Below are 24720 nucleotides of genomic sequence, written 5' to 3'. Positions count from 1 at the left end.
ATATTGTGAAATATTCTCACTAGACATGACATTGGGCTGAAATCGAGAGAAATTACAAGTACACAAAAGTACCTTTTTTTTTTTTTTAAAGTGTTACTTATGCATACTTTGCATAACCATCCACACTGTCTCTTTATTTGGGGAACATTCAATTAAATACTTGACCAGTAATGTCACTGTATGCTCTGGATAATCACTACTATCTCAGATGTCTTGGGTCTTTTTAAAACAGCGGCTTGCTCCTACTTATAGCTTGTGGGTCGTGTCTGAACTTTTGCATCTGCTCTAATGACTTTAGACGCTCATAGCAATAGGGTGAATACAAATTTAGCATAATATGTCCATACTAGGTCAGTTTGTGATGATATATTTCCCACTTTTCCGATATTTCTGTTGCAATATAAACACAAAAACTCACCCTATGAAAGCAAAAAAGGAGGGTAGGTTAGATTTACAAGAAAAAAGCTGACCTACCCAACAGCTGTTTAAAAAACAAGTTATGAGATTAAAGTTATTTATTTATGAGAACAAACCTCAGGAGGGAATTGTACTTTTTTTCCTGTCATGGGACAACGTCAATGCATTTTTAAAGGTTGTATGAAACTCATCACACCACACACGCTGCTGCTAGGAGCACATTCTGCCTTCAGCGGAAGAGCCAATCAAACAATCGACTACTTTGCAATCAGATTAAGACATTTAAAAAATGCTTGTAATTTCAGCCCAGAATCAACATGTCATTATTATAATCCAGTATGAATGGTCATGAATTTGAAATAATCACATAATTCAATTTAAATAACTATTTCTAATAGAAGAGTACCTTTGGCAACTCCCTTATTTCCCAAGTGGTCGCCACATCAGATGGATCCACACATCTGATTTGCCACCGGATACCCTTTCTAACTCACATTTATCTGGCCTTAGTATTGTCACTGGGAGCAAATGCAAAAATGGAGCACATCAAGCAAGAGCTAATGGAGTGCTAGTGACAACAGTGATGACACTAGTGAATATATCATTAAATTAAAAAAGAAAGCAGTTGAGGTGCACACTTGTTTTTACCAAAACAAATCTTCTATTAACTTTGTTGTATGTAGTATGAATGAACCCGGTAGCATGACAACAGTGTTAGTGCTGGGAATCAAACCTGTGGGCTAATTCCTAGGAGTACAGTTGTCTGAAAGGGCTACTAAAATGTGGAATAATGTTAAGGAGGGCGAGGGATATTCCTCAAGTAAGAGTGTGAATCAACCAACAGCACACTAACCACACAGAGGGCTGACTTCAGCCTTGTCCAACACACTGCCAAAGCCAAGACACATAACAGTCAAGTAGAAAAGCCCTACACCTACATAATAAAACATCTGAGAAGAAACACGCCTGGATTATAACGTCACAACTCCTGAAATGCCTTTGGTGATTCTTAAAATAAACCATTTACAGTCCAGAGGTAAGTCTGTAAAGTTTTGATATACATCATCACCAAAAATTACAATAAAATGGGACAAAGTGTCACCAGAAAACCAGTGGTCTCCACTCTGCTCACATTTTTCCCCATTTCTGTCTGTGATGATGTTGAAGTCAGTGAAGTGCTCTGCAGTTATTACAAATGCCCACATTCTTCTTCACCAAGAAATCACATGTTGATGACCGTTCCAGTATGATGGGGTCTTTATAATGTAATGGTTCTTTAGGAGGCATCCCCTGGCACACAGAGTACTTCTCCAGACCCAAAAGCAGGTTGACCACCTCAGTCACCGAGGTTAGACGTGCTGGGTAGCAGTCGTACAGCGGGTGGGTGGGGAGCAGCGGTTGCTTTTGGACCGTGACCTGATAGAAGAAGCCCGGGTCGATCAGCACCATGGTGTCAGTCATGCTGGACTGCTTAGAACACTGGATGAGCTGCAGCTGCGGGCCCTCCACCATTATAGCATACCACAATATGGGCAGTACAGAGGAGCGTAAAGAGTCTAGTAGTTTCATGAGGTGGTTTTCTGCATCTGTACCAGTCCCAACCGAGTTATCAGCCAAGCTGAAGATCTGTGTAATCTGCAGACAACAAACGAATAACAATACATACACATATGATTGTTTTGGGGGGTACGGGCAGCCTCAGCAGGACACTTACCATGGGCAACTCATCTTCGTCTTCTTCAACAACTTGCTTTGTAGCTTCTCTGGCACTTTGTGCTCTCTCTGCATCCCATCTGTTTTGCTGCTCCTGTATTGACAAAGTTGGTCTCATGAGAGTGACGCCTTAGTCTTTAACTTAATGCAAAATTATAAATATTAAACTACACCCAGCCCACACCTGCAAATCAAATTGTGTCAGAGTCCAACAACACAATTTATTATTAATACACTGAAACTGTTTGAGGACAGAAATGAATCCTTTGTGGAAGTCTGCAGCTACATGAAACCTCTGGTGCTGCTAATGGAGATTATGTGAAGTATCGGGTAGCAGCCTCTGGGGAGCCCACAGAGAAACTCCACACATTGTAGTTCCTCAAGTTGCTACTTGAGGCTGGCTCATAAAACAAGTCAGATCCCACAGAATCTCATGTTAAAACACCCAAATCTTAAAGTCTGGTTAAATAATTAAATAAATAAAACACCACACCACTGTATGTGGGTGGATTTTACATAATTTGACATTATTAAACTGTTACTTTGTACTACTTAGCAGCTAAGCTGTGTCTGTTGCATACATCCATACACCATGCCAACACATCTTGCGAGGGCTAACTACAATTCAGCACTAACTTTTTATCCAAATATGCTCACTTGTGGCTAGAAGAAATAAAAAAAAAAATAAGAACAAATTTGTGAAGCTAAATTTAAGAATTCAATTTGCTAAAAACCATTTGGTGCCATCTTTTATTTACAGTCTATTGTTTTAAAGGGGGGGGGGGTTAGCCTGTGTATTGAATTATTAAACACTGTGGTATATAAAGATGTGCGCAACTATGCCGTTACTTTAGCAAAATTGTGTTTGTCTATAATTATGACGTAGAAGAAGATCAGACCAGCTATGACAAATGCAGAAATTCTTTTATCTCTGTGTATACACCAACACCACCTCTGGAAAACATCAAATAGCTTCAATGAAAACCATGAACAAAATGATACATGTATGAAAAGGGCCACATTTTTAACAATTGGTGAAGTGTCAAAAAAGGAAATCTACACTCTTCCCTACACATAGTTTAGATAAGGAGGGCCAAACAAACTTTGACTGTTATCATATTTGAAATAGATCGTGGAAAATTAGATATGTTCGTCCATAAACTGACTGGCAAAACAAGTGACCACAAGGACAAACTGAAGGACAGCCAAGGAGAGGGTGGTGACAAGTAGAGAGCACAAACAGCTTGGCAGCAAAACGCAGCCATTACATTACAACAGATCACATTAACTTTTGTGGGTGGCCTCATGCCAAATGTTTTAGACACAAACCGAATCACTGCAACATCTCTGGTTTATCCATCCAGGTTGAAGGCATTGTTACATTTTGTAACCCTTCTGTCTTTCATGCTTCTATTCTGTAAAACTGCAATAAAGGCAAACTGCTCAAAAGCTTCATTTAAATGATGCTGTCAAATATTGAAACAACAGCAAAGGACCACGAGAACTGTAACAAGAAGCAACAACCCTGACATTACACACTTTACTTGTTCAGACTTCATTACCAAACAAAGGTTAAAAAGAAAAAGACCACAGATTTAAGAAAACGGGGTTCCAGTAAGTGTTCATGATACGAAAGTGTAAGTAGGAGGCTGATGGCTCGTGATGAGTGAGGATCGTGCCGTCGTTCGGCATTGGTCAGCAATAGCTTTTTACACAATCAGCCAGAAAAGCGCAACAGTTTACAACAGAGCTGTGAGACATTTGAAGCAAACCTCTTGGTGAGGATCAGAAAGAGCAACGCTTTTGTTTAAGTTAAACTTACCTGGTGGGGGTTGCTGTGGTTGCTGATGTGAGGGACGCCGTCTGACAGTCCATTCTGCACTCCAAACTCGGAATTATTCAACTGCTGAAAGACAGCGTTACGTTGAAATCGTGTTTCTGTTTGAGATGAGGGGCATTTGTCAAAATATGTGTGGACTGAGATCTGATTTCAAACCTGCATAGATGATTGGTGGTTTCTCACATTCGTGTCAAAAAAGCTTTTGCTAGACCTCACAGGTGACGAGCTCCAACTAATCTACAACGGCAGAGCAAAGCCAGGTCAGGTTCACAATTAATGGGGTGATCGAGTCGTAGCTGCCAAATGACCTCAAAAATAATCTTTATGAGCAAAGAGGAAACAAAATAAATGACCAGAGGCGTTGGGCACTCACTGGTTGTAAATTACTGTCATCATCTTCATTGTCGCTTAAATCATAGCCCATTTGAGACCCTTTGGTTTTCTTTAAACCTAACTTGCGACTGTATGTGTAGTGAGGTCTAGGCCGGCCTGGCGGAAGCGGGCCATCTGGTCCGTAGTCACCTTGTCCCATCTGGAAGGGCAGCAAATGCCTCTGCCAGGTAGAAGCAGAGGAATTTACTTAAATAAATACTGGAAGAAGCAGTGTCATTGAAAAACTATTTTACAAAATTGCATCTGTCAGAGTCTTACCATTGCCTGCCTCTGACACTGCCGTAAGCGACACTTCTGCCTTTTCTTGTTACTGCCCCCAAACTTGGGCTTGTCTATACAGAAATCACACGTGCCACAGTCTTTCCTGCAGAGACAGGCCTTGCATTCTCCACAGGAACGTCGCTTCCGCTTTTTGTGCCACTGAAAACAAGAAAATTCACACAATTGGGTCAAAATAACAAGACAACAGTGAAGAAATCACTAATAGAGACACACTTTTATCAAAGATATGCGACAAGTACGGGCTACTATGGGCAAAAGGTGTCTTAGGAATTACACAACTTCTATTTCCACGATAAATCTCCAAAATGTAAAAATGTGTAAAATTCAATGTTTACTGAATCATTCTGGTTAATTAACTGGTTGAATAAAGAGAAAGTTAAAGACAAAAAAAAAATGTGCAGTCGACTCCAACAGTCTTTAACCAACTAGTGCTGAGGTGTCTAAAGGGTACAGGGGAGATTGTCTGTATGGGAGAAAAGTTATTGTTTGCAATCAGCCTGAATGAAACAGCAATCCCACTGATGTGGAACAAAGTGGAGGCTGTAACTTTCCTATAATTAATAAACAGCACAAAAATGTCATTGTGTTTTCCCATATTGGCTTTCCATTCTTTGAGGTTCGGCTGGTGCTTCTTCTTCTGCAGTAGTTTAATGACACCAGGCTGCAGAATTGGTGCCCCCAACTGTTGATCACAATCCACCTAAAGCCTAATATTTTTATAGCAGTTGTGAATGTTTTCATTTATTTACACATTCTGGAAATATTGCTAAAAGTTGTACTAAACGTGGATGGAAACTTGGCTAATGAGTATATATTCCTAAAATGTATTCCCCTCTCTCCCACCCATCACAGCCTGAGGAGTCCTCACATCAGCTGGGAGTTGTTGCATGTATTGTTAAGATGTGTCCCTTTTTTAACATGAAACGTTGTTACGTTGCAGTTCATATAAAACCAGCATGAACAGAACTGTAACACTAACGAACTTTCACTCAACTCAACTTGAAGTTGAAGTTGCTGTTGTGAAATGCTGCAAAAATTCAAGGTGCTGGAAACATTCCTCAGAGATTTTGGTCCACATCGACATCATCTAGTCACACAGTTGCTGCAGATTTATTGACTGCACCTTCCTGATGTAGATGTCTCATCTCACCACATCTCACAGGAGCCCTATCTGGATGTCATTTGGGTAAAGTGAACTCAAGAAACCAGTTTCAGATGAGCTTTGTGACATCATCCAGTCAGCAACAACACTTACAATGATGTTTAAATGGTGTTCAGTTGGTACTAAGAGGCCTAGAGTGTGCTCCGAAAATATTCCCCATAACACTGTAATACCACCACCAACCTGAACCATTGATACAAGGCAGGATGGATCCATGCTTTCATGTTGTTTAAGGCAAATTCTGACCCTACTGTCTGAATGTTGTAGCAGCAATCATGACTCACTGGGGAGCCTCAGTTCCATGTTCATGTTCTGAGAGGAGAGGCATGCAGTGCGGTCTTATGTTGCTGTAGGCCATCGGCTTCAAGGATTGATGTGCTGTGGGATCCTTTTCTGAATACCTTGGTTGTCACAAGTGGTCATCTGAGTTACTGTTCCCACTGTGCAGACTAGGGCTACAATAAATGATTATTTTGATAGTCGACTAGTCACAGATTATTTTTGCGATTAGTCGACTAATCAAATCATGCATCCATTGGACGTAAAACGTACAGCTTACTGCACCAGCATGCATCTGCTCTTATATAACTATCATTAGCTTAAAGCTTGAAGTGTTTAAGGTATGTGCTAACCAAAAATAAAGATAAGATGATAGTTTATTAAACTTTTAATGAAATTTGCAGATTTTCTTGGTGGAGTTTAATAAACTCTGCCGTCTACTCCTTGCTATCTAAAATGTAACAGGACACTGGAGTAAATTCTCAACCATCTCACACTTGTGTTTAATCAGTTTTCTGTTTGACGTTTATTCAGCTGTGTAAAAACTATAACTTTAATCTCAGCCAAACTGATTAATCAGGAACAAACAAAACACTGAAAAAAGCCAAACAATAACATTTTTAAGTTATCTAAGTGACTTATATATCATGTTTAACCTGAGTAGCGAAAGACCGCGGACGGTTTGAAAACGATGTGCCGGGAGTTGAACCTTGACCTCCCAGCCAGCTTGTCTCCAAAAATGAAAGTATACACCCGACCCATCCTTCAAATCTGGGGAAAATAAGAACGCATTTGTCGGCCACATTTGGAGAAGTCTTCGAGTTTGGACAGCCTTTGTTGCGTCGCTGTAAAGTAATCGGCCCCTGAATTTGGACGCAGCTACAATACCGGACACAGCTTCTTCTTCTTCGGCGTTTAACAGCAGCTGGCATCCTTGTAGATGCATTGCTGCCATGTTCTGTTTCAGTCCATTACTACACTCTTAAATCGTACTACTAATTCCTAAGTCTTTCAGGATCTTAAAAAGCTTCAAACAACGCGTCGACAGTAGATCAGCACTTTTTGAAATACTCGGTTGAGCCCGTCTGGCTCCAACAACCACGCCATGTTCAAAATCCTTAAAGTCACCTTTCGTCTCCATTCTCATGCTTGGTTTGAAATTCAGTAGGTCATCTTCACTATGTATACATGCCTCAACGAAATGTGTCACGACCTAAAACACTCACATCATCATCGTCATCGGTTGACAACTCATCCTCATCATCAACATCCACATTGACTGAGAAGTTCTCCGTGTCACTGCTTTTGAGACTGGGGTGCTGTGTGAAGACAACATCAGTACGAGTAAGGAAAGTGATTGTTCAGCACGATGCTATAAATAACACATTTGATAAGAACAGAAAGGTGTTACCTGTGAATCTGTAACTTCACCCTGTAAAATCAAATGAACATTTTAGAAAATACAGGAAACAAAGCCAATCAAAGTGTTAACAATTCAGACTATACAGACTTTATACCTGGAAACTCATGCTGTCGTCAAATGTCTCTGAAACGTCACTGTAAGGCCTCTGCTGCATGAAGCCTCCACTTCCAGGGCCCTGGAAGAACATACCAAATGCACAAGAAAGCAATATTGATGCTAAAGTAATTTAAAAGTATAGAAATAAATAAAAATCAGTGTATAGCTGTTTACCTTGCGAATAGGACATATACATTTGCGTTTTCGGCATATGCGTCTCCGGGATTCTGGGCTCTGCAGCCCATGTTTGCAATTGGCACACTGCCCACAATTGTCGGTGTTATGACATCCCACGCACTGACCACAAGGAATCCACTACATGTGGCATGGACACAAGGAGAAAGACAGTTTGCTTATTTAATAACATTCATGAGAAATGTGGATTGTAAGACACACGGCAACAGTTTTTATCAGAATTTTAAAGGAAAATGAAATGAATTTAAGAGCATTTCAATACTAGCATGCACCCTTTGAGCATTAGTTACAATGTGTCCCTGCACGCAGCACATTACCTTTCTGAAGCGAATCATTGGGTGTTCTTTTGTCTTTGACGCTGCTGGAAGTGGGGAAAAAATTGTAGGTAATGTTACAAGGAGAATCCATATTTCACCCCATCTTCAGCCACCTGTTTCCCTTTGATATCAGACATATATCTGATGCAGTTTTGCCTCTCACTTATAATTCTACACACTTATGCACCAACGTACCCCAACAGGAGGGACAGCAGGGCCTCTTTCTTTGTTTGTCATACCACGTGCCTGTGAAGGAAATGCCACATCTGGCACAGATCCTGCAGACACACATGATGACCCCCCCCCAACCTCAAGTTATCACGAGAAGCTGACACTTGTAATGATGGTGTTATGTTGCACGTAGTAACAGACTCACAGTATGCTGTCCTCTGACCCGATCTCTCCATTTATAGAAGGGAGCGGACGTGGCTGAGATGACGATGGACCAGGGAGTTTAATTTTATCCTCTGCAGGTGGATCCTCACTGTGAGACCCTTGATTCGGCGATCCCACTGTACTGTTCAAGGGGGCATTTGAATGATTGGAGTTGACGTTTTTAGACCCGAGGCTTGGGGTTAGTCTGTGGTGGGAGTCAGGAGTGTCTGCCCCCTCTCCCCTCTCCATCCAGCTGGACTCTGAGGACGATCGCTCGCGGACCTTTCTCTAAAGGATGAGAGGGTGAGGATAGCAGACTCTAAGTCATGCAGTTCAAATTTTCAGTGCCTTCATGCTTAAAATACAAAGAAAAACACCAAGCGACACCTTTCTGCTTCGAATTCTTGGGAGCGGTGTTTCGCCATGGTAGAATTTGCCCGTCTTGTACTCAAAGTTAGACAAGTCCTGTCCTTCCAGCACTGAAATCAGCTCTACTCTGCTTCTCACTCGATCACCACGAGGACTGCAAAGGAGAAAAATAATTACAACCACAAAAAAACCCAAAATATTCCTTTGATATTAAGTGCATGCTTCAGGAGGAGTGTAAAAGGTAGCACCATTAATATGTCAACAACTGTACAGGTGGATTCTTTATTCCTACAAGGCCGTATTTACCTTAAGTAATATACGTCCTTTTGGCCAATACTAGATCCTGAACGCCGAACGACCTCTTTGCGCTTCCAGCCCTCCCCCAGTGCAGGGCATTCAACCCATCCCTCATCAGGGTGCGATCGTTTACGGCGGGGTGCGTGAAGCCTGAATTTAAAAGAAGACACACACTCAAACATTTTAGAAATGTTTAGATCACATTGAGGGAAAAGAGACTGCAAATACATCACCCTGAGAAACATGATGAATAATAATAATAATAATAATAATATAATAAATAAAAGTTATTTTCCCAGATACAGGCAAAGTTGCATTGAAGTTTGAAATGAGCTCAAACGAATAAGACATTTAAAGCTCTGTTTTCATCGGTAGCTCCTCTGAATATTTGAAAATACACTTGATGCTTAAAATGGTCATAAAGCTTGTGCAGCATCTTTGCACGCATGCATCCCCACTGCCCGCCCTGTAGTAACAATGGTAAAAAAGGGGATCCTGTGCTTGCTCACCAGCATAGCATCTAAATTTAGTCCAAAAATATTTAAGATAATGCTGCTCATTATCAGATTACAGCAAAAGACCTAAACCTATTCCCAAATTGCTGGCTTCATCAATCGGTTACACAGTGACACAGCTATGTCGATCCTCTGAACCTCACAGTAGGAAAGTAATCAATCAAGTAAAAGAAAATGCAAGTTAGAGTTTTCTATAACATGGCAGGTATATTTTGGTAGTTATTTTAACGATTAGAGTTTGCATCCTATTTGAGGGCACAGGAATCCATGCACACTCTAGTAACACCAAAAGAGCTTGTAACATACACAGTACTGTGCAAAAGTCATAAGCCATCTCTAATCTAATTTATACTTTGCTTTCATGTAACCAGACGTTCTTGGGATTTCTTTAGAAAGTGGTCCTGAGGGTTACTTCTTCAGGCTTTTTGAAGGTTACTTTTAACTCAAGAGATGAACTAGTGTTGCCTAAACATAACAGAGAAATTACAAAAAAATTGTTTCAAATTGTACCTTTTGGTACTTTGTTACTAGTAGTTTGAGGAAACGGGACAAGCAGAAGACAAAAGATGTCTCAGCCTAAAAAAAAAAAAAATCATAAAGAGAATCTGAAAATCATGTTCTTAAGGAACAGGAAAAATTTCAGCAAAGACCTGAAACAGAACCTGAGTGACGCTGAAGTCTCGCCAAACACACATAGGTGGGCTGTCAAGACGCCATTCTTAAGGAAGGGAACGGTGGACGCCAATTTACACAAGAAGTGGACCTTGAGTCTTATGGAGTGATGAATCCAAATCTGACACTTTCGGTCAAACATAATTTTAACTTTAAAGCTTGTTAGAATTTTACAAACTCTGTTTTAAAACACTGTATGTATATTTGCACATTTCATTAAATTCACTGCACCTAATTTCTTTCTTTTTTTTCTGTAAAATATTAAAAACTTAGCGTGGCTCAAGAATTTTGCACAGTACTGTACATCTGTTAGGCAGTAATGTGACAGTCTGATCACCTGGACCTTTCTGTGTTGCAGGGGCTTATATGATCGATAGCATGTTAGAGAAAAAGCAACTTTATGAGTAAATATTACTACAGCATCACATGACCACAAAGGATAGTAAGAACAACATTATTCAACCTACTGATATATCTTTTTGAAGGTGCTCTCACTGCCACCCACACTCTCGCTCCTTTCACTTTCTCCTGCCAGACTCTCTTCCTCTGGATCATTTCTATCATTGCTTTCGGCATCATCATCATCATCTTCAAGTGGCTCAAACCAGTCAACAGGAGGCTCACCACCAGAAGATTTTGCCTCCTCTTTCTCCTCTGTTGCCTTTTCTTTCATGGGACCAGAGCTGGGGCTTCCTATTGCATTTACACCATCTGAGGATTCTGGGGCTGCTTCATTTGTCTCATCTATTTCACTGCTCTTCTTCTTCTCTGACCTTTGTCCTATATCCTCTTCTACAGTGTCTCCTTTACAGCTGTTCTTCTCTGCGTTTTGTCCTGCATCTTCTTCCACAGTCTCTGTGCCCTGGAGTGGGCTTTCAAGCGTTTCCTCATCCATTGATTCACAAGTTTAATTTAAGTTTCCTCTATAGTCCGTCTTGCATCCCGTTTAAAGATGTTTATGTCCACAGTGCCCCTTGATGTCCTGGCCTCTGAGGTTAAATGTGTGCGGCTGCTGGTTGAAAGCTGGTCAATTTATCATGGCAAAGCCTGTGGTGAAAAAGGAAAAATCGAGGCTGATTATAAAAATGATCTATACAGCATGTACAGTTAACACAGCTAAATGGCTGAGAAATTGTAAAGTTAGTTTCGAAATAAATCTATTCACAGTTCATTAGCTGGGACTATAATAATAGCAATGTTAGCCAGCAAACAAAACGTTAGCATTAGCTAGCATAAACTGCTAAGTTTTGTTACTGTTTCAAGTTGTGTCATTGTTTGACATGCAGCACGGATATTTTGGTGACACTGAGATTAGCGAGACACTAAACAGTAGTGTAACATCAACGCTAGATTAGATGAAGTAAAAGCAGTATAAGCGAGAGCAACGTTAGCCTCCGTTAGCTATCGCATATCTCCATGGATGATTTCTAATCCGATAAACTGAAATAAATGATGTTTATAGAAGCTGTTTATCGCTACCGGGCTAGAAAGGTTTGTGGCCACTTGGGTTTTCTAAAAAACACGCACCCACACACACCTTTAGGTAATATTCCTCAGATGTTTGGGATAGTGATTTCAACACGTAGGTCCCCCCTATTCACTTAGAGCTAACGTTGATAGCTACCCTGCACCTAGCACTACGGAAACGGTGGCATTGGACACAACCAAAGACGTCGGAACACTCGAGATGCAACTCCCCCTAGCTTGTGGAGGGTAGCACGGAACTGTTCGTTGGATGCAGTGAAGGTGTTCTGTGGTGTCTCCCCTTTGTGTGTGTGTGTGTGTGTGTGTGAGTGTATAAATAAGGTGCGGGACAAAACGCGCTAATGAGTACATCGTTATTTCACGCGCGTGTATGTGTTCACTGCCAACAGCAAGACAAAAGCAACTAACTGGCACCGCTCCGTCTTCTCCTAAGTGAACATAGTTTTTATGGTTATATTTGCTTTTTTTATATATAACTTTAAAAAATGCTCACCTAAAAATACCTTCGTATTTAAGAAACACTGGTTTCATTTTTTAAATTCAATTTGTAACACCTAAGTGAAAAATGTACCCCATATCAGTGCCAAATCACCGCAGAGCAGTTTAAGCTAGCTCTGCTGTAGACTGCATCATGCTGTAATACTACCTACCACTTTTTAACATTTGTTCACCGTTATTAAACTGTACCTTAGTTCAACTATGACTTGTTCAAGCGGGCGGGGCTGGTGGGAGGGGGCGGGATTAAATAGAGAACTGAACAAAAGACAGAAGGGAGGGAAGCCTCTCATCCCGAAAGTGTCATCTTCGTAGCCATCCCTTTAACAGTGCTGCGTTAGAGACCGATCTGAAATCAGATTTTAAAAACCATTAAAATATTAAATATGAGATTAGATTGTGACGTCTTTTTGAGGCACTACATAATCTCGGTGTTTTCAGGGAATTTACAAGAGCACATCTTAAAAATCATTAGTTAATTATTGTATGACAATATTGTATTTCTTTCTATCCTTAACTTTATTTATAGGATATTTTATTGTCTGTTTTATTCATTTTCAACTTTTATCATTGTTCTTTTATAAAGTAGTTTGGTCAATCACGTATTTTTTTAAAGTGCTCTATAAATAAAGTTGGATTGGATTGGATTTCAACATCTTCTGGCCTGAAGTAGGATTTCAGAAGGAAAACCTAAATGCAAAAACTTTGTAAAAGGAATTGTGCAATGCACACAACCACAAAAAATAGGGTATTTCCTTAAAAAAAAATACACAACATAAAATGTGTACAATTACAAAAATGGTGCTTGTTTTTGTCCAGTGTGAAAAAGTTGGCACACGTAAAAAACTGAGGTGAGTCATTAGTGTTTAAATGTGAGTAATCTTCTTAAAGGACACGATCTGCATTGCAGTACCCTGAGTTTCAGTTCCCAATGCAGTCTTTCTGCAGCTTTTATTTTCCTCTCATTATATCCATTTATTTATGTATGTATGCGTTACTTCACACTACATAAACATTCTCAGTGAAGCTACATTAATATAATTATATCATTCTTATAAACCTTGATAGTCACATTCATAAAGTATGGAAATGAAGGAACAAGTAACACATAACTCTTACACACACACACACACACACACACCTCATACACAACAGGTTTCAGGTGTTTATTCAGGGTAAACATAAAAAGAAAAGAAAAAAAGAGCAGTTTTCAATCAGCAGTACTTCATCTACTACTATCAGGAAAATATATATTATCATACACACATTTTTAAAATAATTATCTAGTTAGAAAATCAGCCTCCATAAAATTGGTTGTTAATGTTTATACCCCTTACTTCTCAAAACTCGTGTTATGTAAAGTACGGGTGCACCAACATGTTAATTCCAGCTGTTCTGCCTGGCAAATGACACATTTACTGATTGCGGTGGACGATGTTTTTGTTTAAAATTTAAAGAAAAAGAAAGCGTGAAGATTTCTTTGTTTCCCTGAAACACATTATGGAATCAAATGTAAAAAAAAAGCACAAGAAGTCATAAATTTCACAATCGGTGCATCCCAAACGTACAGTGATCCACAGATCCAACAGTAGCAGAGCTGACTACCTATCCTTGTTGCTACGGAGATCGGTCGTCAACGGATCGTGCTGAATAGTTTGGTGCAACATCAGAGCGAGGAGACCAGCTCTGTTGGTCATAGCAGTCCTGACATTACGTTCCTGTTCAAAGAGCTCGTCCAGCTTGTACCACTGTGTGGGGGGAAGGAAAAGAAACAGACCAGTGTGGAAGAGCCAGTGTTAGTTATTTAAAATGACAAAGTCACAAAGAGATTTCAGTCTCATCCCGGGATTGAGCTGCTCTGCCTACTTTAAATCCTTTAATTTGCACAGGTGAATGTAAAAGCGACCCCCCACCCATTTCTACTACTCAGCCGATACAAATCTGCTGTAACCAGACAGTTTTTGATCCACTACCTGCATTTCCCAGAAAGCTGCCCAACATCTCACCTGATCTGACACATGACTTTCTTTGACTTTGTTTGAACTGTGCAAGCTTTCCAAACTACCGCATCAATTGTGAAGTTGGACTCACCACCCTGACGCGCTCCAAGTCCACCTCGGCTCTCCTGAGCTTTTCCCAGTTGTAATGTTTGTTGCACTTTCTTTTGGAGACTCTGCAATATTCTCCTGTCGGCTCAAACACATTCTTCACTAGAGGGCACCCACACACCTCATCCACAGGCACCTGTGGACCGATCAAAAGAAAGACAGATTAAAGTCTCCACATTGACTGCACTTTATGCTTAGTGGCTTCCCGCTGCCACTTCTTTGCTTTTACACCAAGAAAGCTGTTTTTCTGACCTTTGGATCTCTGGAATGCTCTGGACACAAAACCTGAAGCCTCTTGCAATATGTCTTGCTTTGTGGATTGTACACGTCACAGAAGAGCCTGGTTGCGCTGCAAGAAAAACATCATCTTAGTAAATCATCCAACTACAGAAACATTCAAAAAACCTAAAGGCAGCAATGAACTTCACTAACCCTTCTATCCTTGTAGGGTACATTGACCCGAAGGAAGTCTGGCTCTCATACTGTTAAATAATCAGAAAAATAAGTGTTTAGGAAAAGAATGAGCTTGCAGCAGTATCAAGAGAAATGAAAGAAATGATCACCTTTGCATAGCATCTCTCCATATGTCTGAGTGCCACTTTTGGATTGATCGGGTGACTGCAAGACACGCAGAAGATCTGCAGATCTGTGTCCTCGCTGTCGCCTTCATTTACCTGCAAACAGGAACCAAACCAAATCTAGGTGTTCCTTCTGTTCTTCATCTCCAGTTTCAAATAAACAATCAATCAATGCCTGAGACGTGCGCTCACCTCCTCGTCCTGCTGAACCGCCTGCTGCTTTGCTTTGGCGATGATGCCCTCCAGTTCGTGGAAGCGTCGCTCCATCTCGGTGAGGCGGAGCCGGGCGTTCTGCTGTTCCCGGCGTATCCGCTCCAGCTGCTTCTTACCGTGTTCCTCGGCAATGCAGGGGCTCTGCTGCCACTGCTGGATACGCTGAGGGAGGATCTCATAGATCCGGCTGACAAGAACAAAGATTTTAAAACTTTAAAAAAGTGAAGTAAAGATGTCAAAGAAAATTCCAAACGCTTTTCCAGTAAGTTGAGACAAAACAAAAGCAAAAAGAAAGTCTTACTTGGCGGCCAACTTCATGCCGCAGTCCTCAGAGCAGTATTTGGAGTTGGGTCTTGCTCCCGCCACACAGTTCGGTCCCAGGCACTGACGCTGACCTCCGCTATCTCGCAAATCCCCCCTCTCACTGTGCCTGCTTCGGTCTTTGTGCTTCTGCTTCTGCTTGTGGCGACGTGACTCCTTCTGAATGTTTTTTTTTCCCCAAATACAGATGTTACCATTTTAACACGCGGCAGCTCTTAAAATATCATCATTTTCTATGAGAAAACCAGCCTTACTTTCTTCTCAAACTTCTTTTCTCGTCTCTTGACATGCTTCACCTTTATAGCTTTCTTACGCATGACAGGACTGAAGGGCACCTCGTCTTCGTCCTCACTGGCCCACGCCTGCATAAGAGGAGTGATTGAGTGAGTGCATGTAAAAGTGAGTTTTTCCTTCTCACTGTCGCCAAGTGCTCGCTCATATGGGGCTAACTGTTGGAATTTTCTCTTTAATATTTACCTTACAGTATGAAGCGCCTTCAGGCAACTATTGTTGTGATTTGGCACTATATAAATACAATGGAGTTGAACTGAATTGAACATGGAATAGCGTAATGTGAATCGTTCTCCTACCATGCTGTCGTCCAGTCCTGCTGTCTTGTACTGTTGGTAGAGTTCTGCCTCGCTGTCGTAGTCCTCAGAGTACCGCCTCCGTCTGTGGTGGGAATTGTCCCTCCTTTCTCTCAGAGAGAATTCCTCATCCTTCACACGCAGCATTTTCTGAACACAAGATTTATAGGAATTTAGAAAAACAAACAAACAAAAAACGACCTTTTGATTTACACCCTAGTTTTGATGTCCCTTGCACGTTAATGTGTAATTACTATACTATTACATTCTATGAGGCACTGTTAACACATTATGGAGCTAAAGGGACTTACCCTGGCTCGCACTTCACATTGCCTGAACCTGCACTTCTGTCTGATTTTGTTGGGGCCTCCAAACTTCTTCATGTCCTTGCAGAAATCACACTGAGCACAGTCTTCAGTCCTCCTGCAAGGCTCACATTCCCCGCACATCCTCACTGAACGCTTTACCTGGGGGAAATTAACAAGAGGCAATAAGAGCCAGGACATCCTGGAAAACAAAAAATGAAATCCAAAGCAAAAAATGTACAGACTTTACTAAATTACATAAGACTATGAGGAAGATCAGCCAACCCCAGCCATGCATGTAGCGAATCCACCTCTGCTTATAATGACCACAATAATACAACTTACTTTGGATCCACGCCGCCTTTCACTTCTATAGTCTGGAGTACTTGGAGTGCTGTACTGTCTTTCACCTCTGTCAGAGTCGGGTTCCTTGTCACGATTTTTCTTTGATCTGTATTTTACTTCCAACAAGGGGTTTTCTTCTGGAGATCACAAATACAAGGAAGAGGGATCTTGTTCATTTCCAGGCAAATAAAGAACCAGAGTGAATTTTATTTTATTTAAAAAAGCAAAAAATAAATAAATAAATTATCATCACCTCTGCATCTCATGCAGTACCATTCCTGGATTGCCTTCGCTATTTTCTCAGTGATGTTAATGCAGTGGCCATGGAACCACTCATTACAGTTGTCACAGCCACTGTCGCCGAGAAACAAATGCATTTAATGAACAAGCATTTAATGTATGAAATACTTCTTCTGTGCCATATTAAACATGACAATACGGGTATAAATTTTGAGGTGACATAAAAATGTCATATCATGTATGAGACCAAGACAAATTTAGATCTAAAAAGACAATGCTCAAGATAGCAACACACACACAAAAAAAACATAAGAAAACTTTTTCCAATAAAAGTGGAAACAACAAACATGTTTTCACCGCATAAGAGCGAAAAGAACCCACATCACGTACAACAAGGCTATGGAGGAGGAGATACTAGCAGCTGGTGGTGTGTGGCCCAGATGTAAAGAATTGACTCCCCCCAGGCCTCACTCGCACACTCACTAGTTTTGTACCGTCTGTCAGGAACAGGAAACAGTGGTTGGAAATTACCGTTGGTGTTACACGAGGGAAAAGAAAGGCTTTAAGCATCTGAGTAAAAACTAGAGATGGATCGATCCGATATTACGTATCGGTCCGATACTGACCTAAATTATTGGATTGGATATCGGAGAGAAATAAAAAATGTAACCCGATCCATTAAATATCACAAAAGCATCTAACAAAACTTGCGACATGGCGTGACCCAGGTCTTGACCTTAGCACGTCGGAGGAGTGCTAAGGTCGGAGGAGCGGCTGTGGTGTGCGAGACCTGTCGGTGGTCTGGTTGAGCATTTGGAGCCGCTATGTGCATCCAAAGCGGCATTTCATCTCCGAGAAAGTTATCCCAGAGAAGTAAAGCAAGTGTGTAAGTTAATTTCTGAAAGTTTGTAAAGAATTCCCACGCTAAGCTTCACAACCGATATATGGAGCGACCGCCTCTTCTTCTCTCCTCCTCCCTCTCCTGTTGTTACTTGAAATCATAAAACTGATCAATGATAGGCTGATCGGCTTTTCTGTTGCAAACATCCCAGCCCTGACATCACTTCAGGGTTTCCGTAGTGTAGTGGTTGTCACGTTCACCTCACAGTCGAAAGGTCCCCGGTCCGTAACCGGGCGGAAACATGGGTCTTTGGGGCAGGGATAGCTCAGTAGGTAAAGTGTTGGCCCTGTGATCGGAAGGTCAGGGGTTCAATTCCCCTCAACGGCTATGGTACCGACCCTACACACTGCTCAATAGCAGCCCATTGCTTCACTGAGTGAATGTGTTAAATGCAGAGAGGAATTTCCCCATGGGGGAACAACCAAAGTTTTCATCTGATGTAAAATGTATAGAAATACATTATTGTATCTAGAAACTATTATTCTAATAGTTAGTAGGCTTGTCCTTTTTTCTTTGGGAAAGTACCATCTGTGCAGTCTGCAATTCTGTTGAAGAAAGATGTCGAATCTATTTAATTATTGTGGAAATATAATTGACGTCTGTGCATTTGTTTTACACATGCATTAAATTAAAGTCGATTACGTTGATTAAGCATTATGAGATGGAGGGGGGGGGGGTTCCCTAAGTTTTTTGCTGCGAGTTGGCAACCCTATTAGTTAGGGGAAATATTAAACAACCTAAGTACTCTTTAAAATACCAGAATAGGGAGGATGGTATAGGTTTAAGTTTATTAGAATGATCAGTATTGCTGAACTATGAAATATGGGTGCAGTGGATTTTTTGCATACAGGTATAACAGAATAGCTTTAGTTTTCTTTTTTAAAACTTGAGTATGAGTTTTATTGATTATAAAACACACTATATCAGATTCATTTCGGTATCGGCAGATATCCAAATTTATGATATTGGTATCGGTCATTAAAAAGTGGTATCATGCCATCTCTAGTAAAAACTGGACCCATGATGAAACACTACAAGTAAAAAATATTCTTCATTTTTAATATGTGACCATACTGTGCAGACTGCTGATGAGTTACACTGCCTTGGCTACTTTTGTGCTTACATTTGATCTATGCTGGGTCACTACTTTTGCACTATAATGCTGCTGCTGACACCTTGGTTCACACTGACAATTAGAAAAAAGCTGATAGGAAAAGAAGGATAGAAAATGCCTGGAATTTAGTTACACTTGCAAATACTGCTTCCTCCAAACTGCAAGCATCAATAAAATGTTACAGTATTGTTTTCTAGATCTGTGCATATATCCTTATTGGTAGTTTTCTCGAAATAGAAGATCTTCATTTTTAAAAAAAAATCTCTGATAACATTGCTGAAGCTAGCGCCCACCCCTACTGCGCGTACTGCAAATATAAAACTGATATATACTTACATCATGAAGCAGTTGATGTCTGGTTTCCGACAAATACAGTAAAGAGGTGCGTTCTCCCCCTCCATACCAGTGTTCTCAGGCACTGGTACATGGTCAGTGTCAGACACTTCACTGTCCTACAACATACCACATAGGACCACATTAGAAATGACATGTATGTAGACATGCTAATTATACCTGGCTAAATGGATGCAGTAACAAAATGTTACTTAACTACTCTAGTTATTAGTTTCCAGATGTGTGCAGTTGCTCCAGTCTTACTGACAGTATACTGTTTCAAACACCAGTGCCAACATTTTATTTTTTAAATCTTAGTATGATTCTGCACCAAGACTTGTGGCCTGTTGCTCGGTAACTTATTGTCTGACTACATTAACTACAGTTCATAAACATCATTCATTTTCTCCTACTTTTGCGAACTCCTCCTTGGGGTTTGATTTCATAACCTTCATATTTGGTCAGTGTCAACTACACCCTTGTGCCATGTTAAATTGCGGAGCTTTTGAGTTTTCACAATACGGTGAGGCCGTGGCGCCATGGCGAATTTCGATGACTCGCCATGAAAATCTTATTGCCTCTCATTTTGTCATACATTTTCTGACCTTGACCAAAGTGAACACATATGATAAGGCTCCACCCCTGAACATATTTCAACTGCCATATTTGACATCAGCGACAGCGCCACCTAGTGGGAACAGGAAATGTCATGTTTTACACTTTGGGGTACAGTATAGTGATGGGTGACATCTGCAGCCTCAAATTTCTCCAGAAAAGCCTTAAGGAGTTGGTCTTGGGTTACAGTGAAAACTGTGACTTTTCGCAAAAGGGTGTGACCCCAGCAGCATGGCGAACTTTGATGTCACGCCATGAAGAAACAAATTAGTATAACTCAATGAAATCCAGTCTGATCAGTACCAGACTTTACAGGCATGATGTCAGACCCGCCCTGAACAGATTGATGTGCCCATTGTCGGGAATACCCACAGCGCCACCTAGTGGGAACAGGGAATGTCATGGCTTTAATTTTGTTGTACTGATTTTCACAGGTTCATTGTGGCCACCTCAAAAGCGGTGAATATCACCATCAGTCCCTCGTGATGCTTCAGTGCAAAAATTGTGACTTTAAACTGAACGGCGCACCCTGGTGGCAACGCGGTTCATCATGAAAGATGAAGTGGCTTTTGAGGGGCTTGGAAAGTTTATAGAGGCTTGAAATTTGGCACACACCTCCAAATGGATGATGGCATTGTTGTTATGTAACCATTTTCCTTGAATAGCGCAAAATGGCTCCACAGCGCCCCCTACAAAATTTCAAAACATCAGCCCCAGCTCTGTGTTTCATCTATGAGTCTGAAACTTGGTAAGCTTATGTAAGATATCAAGATGTACAAAAAAGTCTCTTGGAGCAATATCCCAAATCCAACAAGAAGTCAGCCATTTTAAAATTAATGTGTAATTTTGACGACATTTTCCCCCCTTTTCAGGCCTCATACTTTGACGAACTCCTCCAAGGGATTTCATCATATTGAAGCATTCTTCAGTGTGTAGAATCTAAAGACCTTTGTGATGTTAAATTGCGAAGCTTTTTCCGTTCAGGGGAACGGGGTGGTCATGGCGGCACGTAGAGTTTCAATCATTCGCAAAAAGCACTGATCTGCTGTCACTAAAAAACACAATGTCCAATCTCTCCCAAAGGTCGCAGGCATGATGAGACTCGAGCTTGGAAATGTTTGTTATGCTATTTGTCAATAATGGTTAGAGCGCCACCTAGTGGCATGACTATAATCCTGGTTGAATAAGATGAAATGTTAGCTGGTGATTAAAAGCATGAAATCCATCAATGTGACATCACATCGGACGTGCTGGTTTGAGGTGTTGGCAGTGGCTCGACGTGCCGGGGGTGCGAGGGCCCTCATAACGCTGCTTGCAGCTTTAATATTCAGGTTGTATTCCAGCTGTCATAGGGCAAAAGTACACCCTGGACAGGTCGCCAGTCTGTTGGAGGGTTATTAGAGAGACTCAGACAACCACTCACACCAACAGCCAACTAACCTAACCCCGCGCATGTCTTTGGAGTTCAACACCAGTCTGGCCGAATCACAGATAAGCAGGGTGTCTGTGCTGCAGAGCACAGCTGTGTCAGAGACTCTCGACATCAATGTAGCGTTAAGGATGCGGAGCGATGGGTGCACTAACACAATGTAAATATTAAAGTTCTCGCCATTGTCAATATGCTGTTGCGCCCTTGTTCGTATTATTGCAACCATATCTCTAGTCTAGCTTACCCTAAAAGTTTGGAGAGAATTGGTCTGTTAATAAACACGATCGATTGTTTGGGACTGCTCTAGCCATCACGTCGCATAAACAACTCTACTTCCGGTGGGAAAACTAATTAAGGGTAATGTCGCACTAATAACACCTACCACTCGCGTTCATAAGCATACACTATGATCACTTCCACGCAGTAACGTTGTAATAAATATAATCCCCGGTAAAGTCAATTAGCGAACACTACTGGCATGTAATGCCAATGGCGACCATTTCACAAACTGTAGAAAATGCTCAAAATGTTGTCGGCACCAAAAGTGAAGGGCTGACAGTTGTGTTTATATACGAACCGTAAGCGCTAATGTTGGTTAGCATCAGCTAAAGCGAGGAAGTTTGACACTTGCAGAGGCAGTGAACGCAGAGAGAGCTTAAAAACGCATTGTGGGGGGGTTTTTTGTTTAGTCTTTTGTTTCGTTGCTTTGCTTCGTGATTTTTTTTGCATTAAGACGTTGCACACAAAATTACAGATATAACGGTGACTTAGCTGCTCGTTGGATAAACCCATGGACCTTAGAAAAGATCAACACTACTCGGATGTAAGCACCCGTGTATAACACAATAGGCAAAATTACGCTTGCTAACCTTCCCACATCACAGGCTTCACATTAAATAAACATTTTTTTCAAATACTCACCATGATCTGAGACCGTTTAAACTATTTTGTTACTCTGAAAATATGGCAGTATGAAGCTAAACCTTTAGCTTGACGGCTAAAGCAATGCTAAGATTTACACGGAAACGATCAGCGGACATCGTTAAAGTACTATTGGTCTACATTCTTCTTCTATGGTAGCAGCCTGGGCAGAGTAACAGCCAACTTTAAACTGCGCCATCTGTTGGCACCAATTACAGTAGAAAACATTATTGCGACAACACGTTTTTTGGGGAAAATAACAGAGATTGAAACTTTATTGATAATTTGTCCAAGTTGAAAAATGCCCTCCTCCAAAAATATCACGTGACAACCTCATTGCCTTACAGAATTATGACGTCACACACGTAGAATCTTACCACCATTCTTTCCTTTGATCCTTTGACCCTTAAAACCTATAAATAGGGGTGAAGAGCAACGACTTTTAGTCCGTTTCTCGCAGCCTTGATGTGTGCAGCATTGAACCGTTCGCCAGAAAAGCCTTTTGAAATATTTGGATCCTTTGCAGTTGTAACTGTATCCAGACCCAACATGTCTCAAACAAATCCAAAGGGACAAGAAGTTGACCCCTACGCTCTTCCTTGGGATGAGCTACTAGACTCTTCCCTTTCCTCTCTTCCTTGGTGTGACCAAGTGGAACTAGAGGAAAAGCATTTGGAAGAAATGGAGGATGAAGCGCTCAGAAACACAGAGAAGATTAAGTTCTTGATGGAGGAAAATGAGCGAAAGAGCGCTGAACTAAAAAAGTTGTCATACCAGCTTCAAGAAAAGGAAGCTATTATTGAGGAGAAACAACAGGATCTCCATGACATGGGCAAAAAGAACCAGGAGCTCCAAGGAAAGCTTGATGAAGCCCTGCAACAAAATAAAAAACTTGTCCAAGAGAAGAAACAAGATGGCATGAAGAAGAGAGGGCTGCACAGCAATCTCCAAGAAATGGAGCTAATGTACAGTGTAGACAAAAAAAGGCTTGATCGCACACTGCAAGAAAATGAAAAGCTTCTCAAAGAGAAAAGGCAAAAGGAGTTAAAAGAGAAAGAAATGCATTACAAGCTTCAGAGCATCAAGCAACACATTGAAAGCTTGCAAGGAAAGCTTGATCAAGCTCTGCGACAAAATAGAAAACTCCTCCAAGAGAAGATGCAAGACGGCACGAAGAAGAGAGGGCTGCACTCCAAGCTCCGAGACATGGAGCTAATGTACAGTGTAGACAAAAAAAGGCTTGATCGCACAGAGCAAGCAAATGAGAAGCTTCTCCAAGAAAAAAGGCAACAAGAAATCAAACAAAAAGAAATGGATTCCAGTCTTCAGAGCATCAAGCAACAAAATGAAAGCTTGCAAGGAAAGCTTGATGAAGCTCTGCGACAGAATAAAGAAACCCTTCAAGAGAAAGAGCAGCTGGACAGAAAGCAGGGAGACATGGAGTGCCAACTCCAGCTCATGGAGGGAAACGACAGGATGCTGCAGGTAAAGTTCGATGAGACACTGCACAAATATCAAGACCTGCTTCAAGAGAGAGAACAGCTGGTCAGTAAGCAGAGAGAAGAAAAACTTCTTCTCCAGGAGTTTGAGAAGAAAAACCAAAACCTGCAAGAACTTTACAACAAAATGAAGTTCAAAGCATCTGAGCTGGAAGGAGAAAATGAAAAACTCCAAAAACAGGAGGCAACATCTAAAGTGCTGAAAGAAAGGTTGGAAGAAAAACAAGCTGAAATAGAAGAAGTGGAGAAAAAATGCAACAAGCTGCAGAAGCAAAACACCGAAACAATCGAGGAGCTGAAAATCCTCATCCTCGAGAAAAAGGTGCTCGTGGAAGAGCAGCTGAAGAAAAAGAAAAAACGCTTCTGCTTCTTCTGGAGGAAGAACACTCCTTCTTTCACTACTGCCAATGTCACCTCTTCCTCCCCCACCTCTGTTCCAGCTTAATCCCCCCCCCCCCCCCCTTAACTACCAACACCTCTCCCATCTCCCTCCCCTCTTTTCACAGTCACCCCCAACCAGTCCCGACAGTTGACTGCCCCCTCTAGAGCCTGGTTCTGTCATAGGTTTCTTCCTTTAAAGGGAGTTTTTCCTATCCACTGTCGCCTAGTGCTTGCTCAGAGGGGATTGTTGGGGTTTTCTCTCCTCTCTCCCTTTACTTTCCATCCCACCCACCCCCACCTTTTCTTTTTTCTTAATAATTGAACAATAAAAACAATTGGTCACTAATTAAATGTGTCAAATCAATGTCTTTATTCAAGAATACAAGAAATGGGTAATAGCTGCATGTGTGTTTGTGTGTGTGTACATAATATGCATACTTTACGTGTTGGATCCAAATCCCACAAGGAATTAAATAAAACAAGAAGACAAACAAAAACAATACTG

General features: G+C 41.1%; 2 protein-coding genes across 4 annotated transcripts; both read right to left on the bottom strand.

Annotated features, from left to right (window-relative positions):
* Positions 1-88: 88 nt before the first annotated feature.
* Positions 89-12202, bottom strand: LOC120716013. 2 transcript variants are annotated; one of them, XM_040003370.1, is made up of 17 exons: positions 11873-12202; positions 10813-11392; positions 9168-9308; positions 8880-9015; positions 8494-8780; positions 8313-8395; positions 8118-8161; positions 7780-7920; positions 7604-7684; positions 7498-7518; positions 7313-7405; positions 4622-4783; positions 4344-4523; positions 4127-4207; positions 3953-4036; positions 2132-2224; positions 89-2052 (listed from the first exon to the last, which is right to left on the bottom strand). In XM_040003370.1, the coding sequence occupies exons 2-17, from the start codon at positions 11238-11240 to the stop codon at positions 1585-1587; spliced, it is 2523 nt and encodes an 840-aa protein (XP_039859304.1). In that variant the 5' UTR covers positions 11241-11392; positions 11873-12202; the 3' UTR covers positions 89-1584. The 2 variants fall into 2 exon arrangements, with proteins under 2 accessions (XP_039859304.1, XP_039859303.1); XM_040003369.1 differs by having other exon boundaries at positions 11883-12202.
* Positions 12203-13467: 1265 nt separating this feature from the next.
* On the bottom strand, positions 13468-22733 carry LOC120716019 (CXXC-type zinc finger protein 1-like). 2 transcript variants are annotated; one of them, XM_040003383.1, is made up of 14 exons: positions 22713-22733; positions 19374-19489; positions 17036-17136; positions 16783-16919; positions 16444-16599; positions 16136-16282; positions 15800-15907; positions 15526-15704; positions 15204-15411; positions 14997-15107; positions 14866-14915; positions 14686-14782; positions 14417-14569; positions 13468-14073 (listed from the first exon to the last, which is right to left on the bottom strand). In XM_040003383.1, the coding sequence occupies exons 1-14, from the start codon at positions 22716-22718 to the stop codon at positions 13927-13929; spliced, it is 1716 nt and encodes a 571-aa protein (XP_039859317.1). In that variant the 5' UTR covers positions 22719-22733; the 3' UTR covers positions 13468-13926. The 2 variants fall into 2 exon arrangements, with proteins under 2 accessions (XP_039859317.1, XP_039859318.1); XM_040003384.1 differs by lacking the exon at positions 22713-22733 and adding an exon at positions 22336-22455.
* Between the last annotated feature and the right edge of the window lie 1987 nt (positions 22734-24720).

The sequence above is a fragment of the Simochromis diagramma genome, unplaced genomic scaffold (assembly GCF_900408965.1).
Source record: "Simochromis diagramma unplaced genomic scaffold, fSimDia1.1 OVJJ01000646.1, whole genome shotgun sequence".
Taxonomy (NCBI): domain Eukaryota; kingdom Metazoa; phylum Chordata; class Actinopteri; order Cichliformes; family Cichlidae; genus Simochromis; species Simochromis diagramma.
Note: the sequence above shows the minus strand (reverse complement) of the source record. Positions and strands in the feature narration are given on the sequence as shown.

What these genes read in the sequence shown, in the direction of transcription:
- LOC120716019 (XM_040003383.1), bottom strand. An exon ending in AAAGGCGGCGTGGATCCAAA is followed by an intron (nt 16,600 to 16,782) that starts GTAAGTTGTATT and finishes AATTTCCCCCAG; the next exon opens with GTAAAGCGTTCAGTGAGGAT. An exon ending in TACCCTACAAGGATAGAAGG is followed by an intron (nt 14,783 to 14,865) that starts GTTAGTGAAGTT and finishes TTTTTCTTGCAG; the next exon opens with CGCAACCAGGCTCTTCTGTG.
- LOC120716013 (XM_040003370.1), bottom strand. Translation starts at nt 11,240, where the DNA reads ATGGATGAGGAAACGCTTGAAAGCCCACTCCAGGGCACAGAGACTGTG. An exon ending in CAAGAATTCGAAGCAGAAAG is followed by an intron (nt 8,781 to 8,879) that starts GTGTCGCTTGGT and finishes CTCATCCTTTAG; the next exon opens with AGAAAGGTCCGCGAGCGATC. An exon ending in ACCACCAATCATCTATGCAG is followed by an intron (nt 4,037 to 4,126) that starts GTTTGAAATCAG and finishes GCTGTCTTTCAG; the next exon opens with CAGTTGAATAATTCCGAGTT.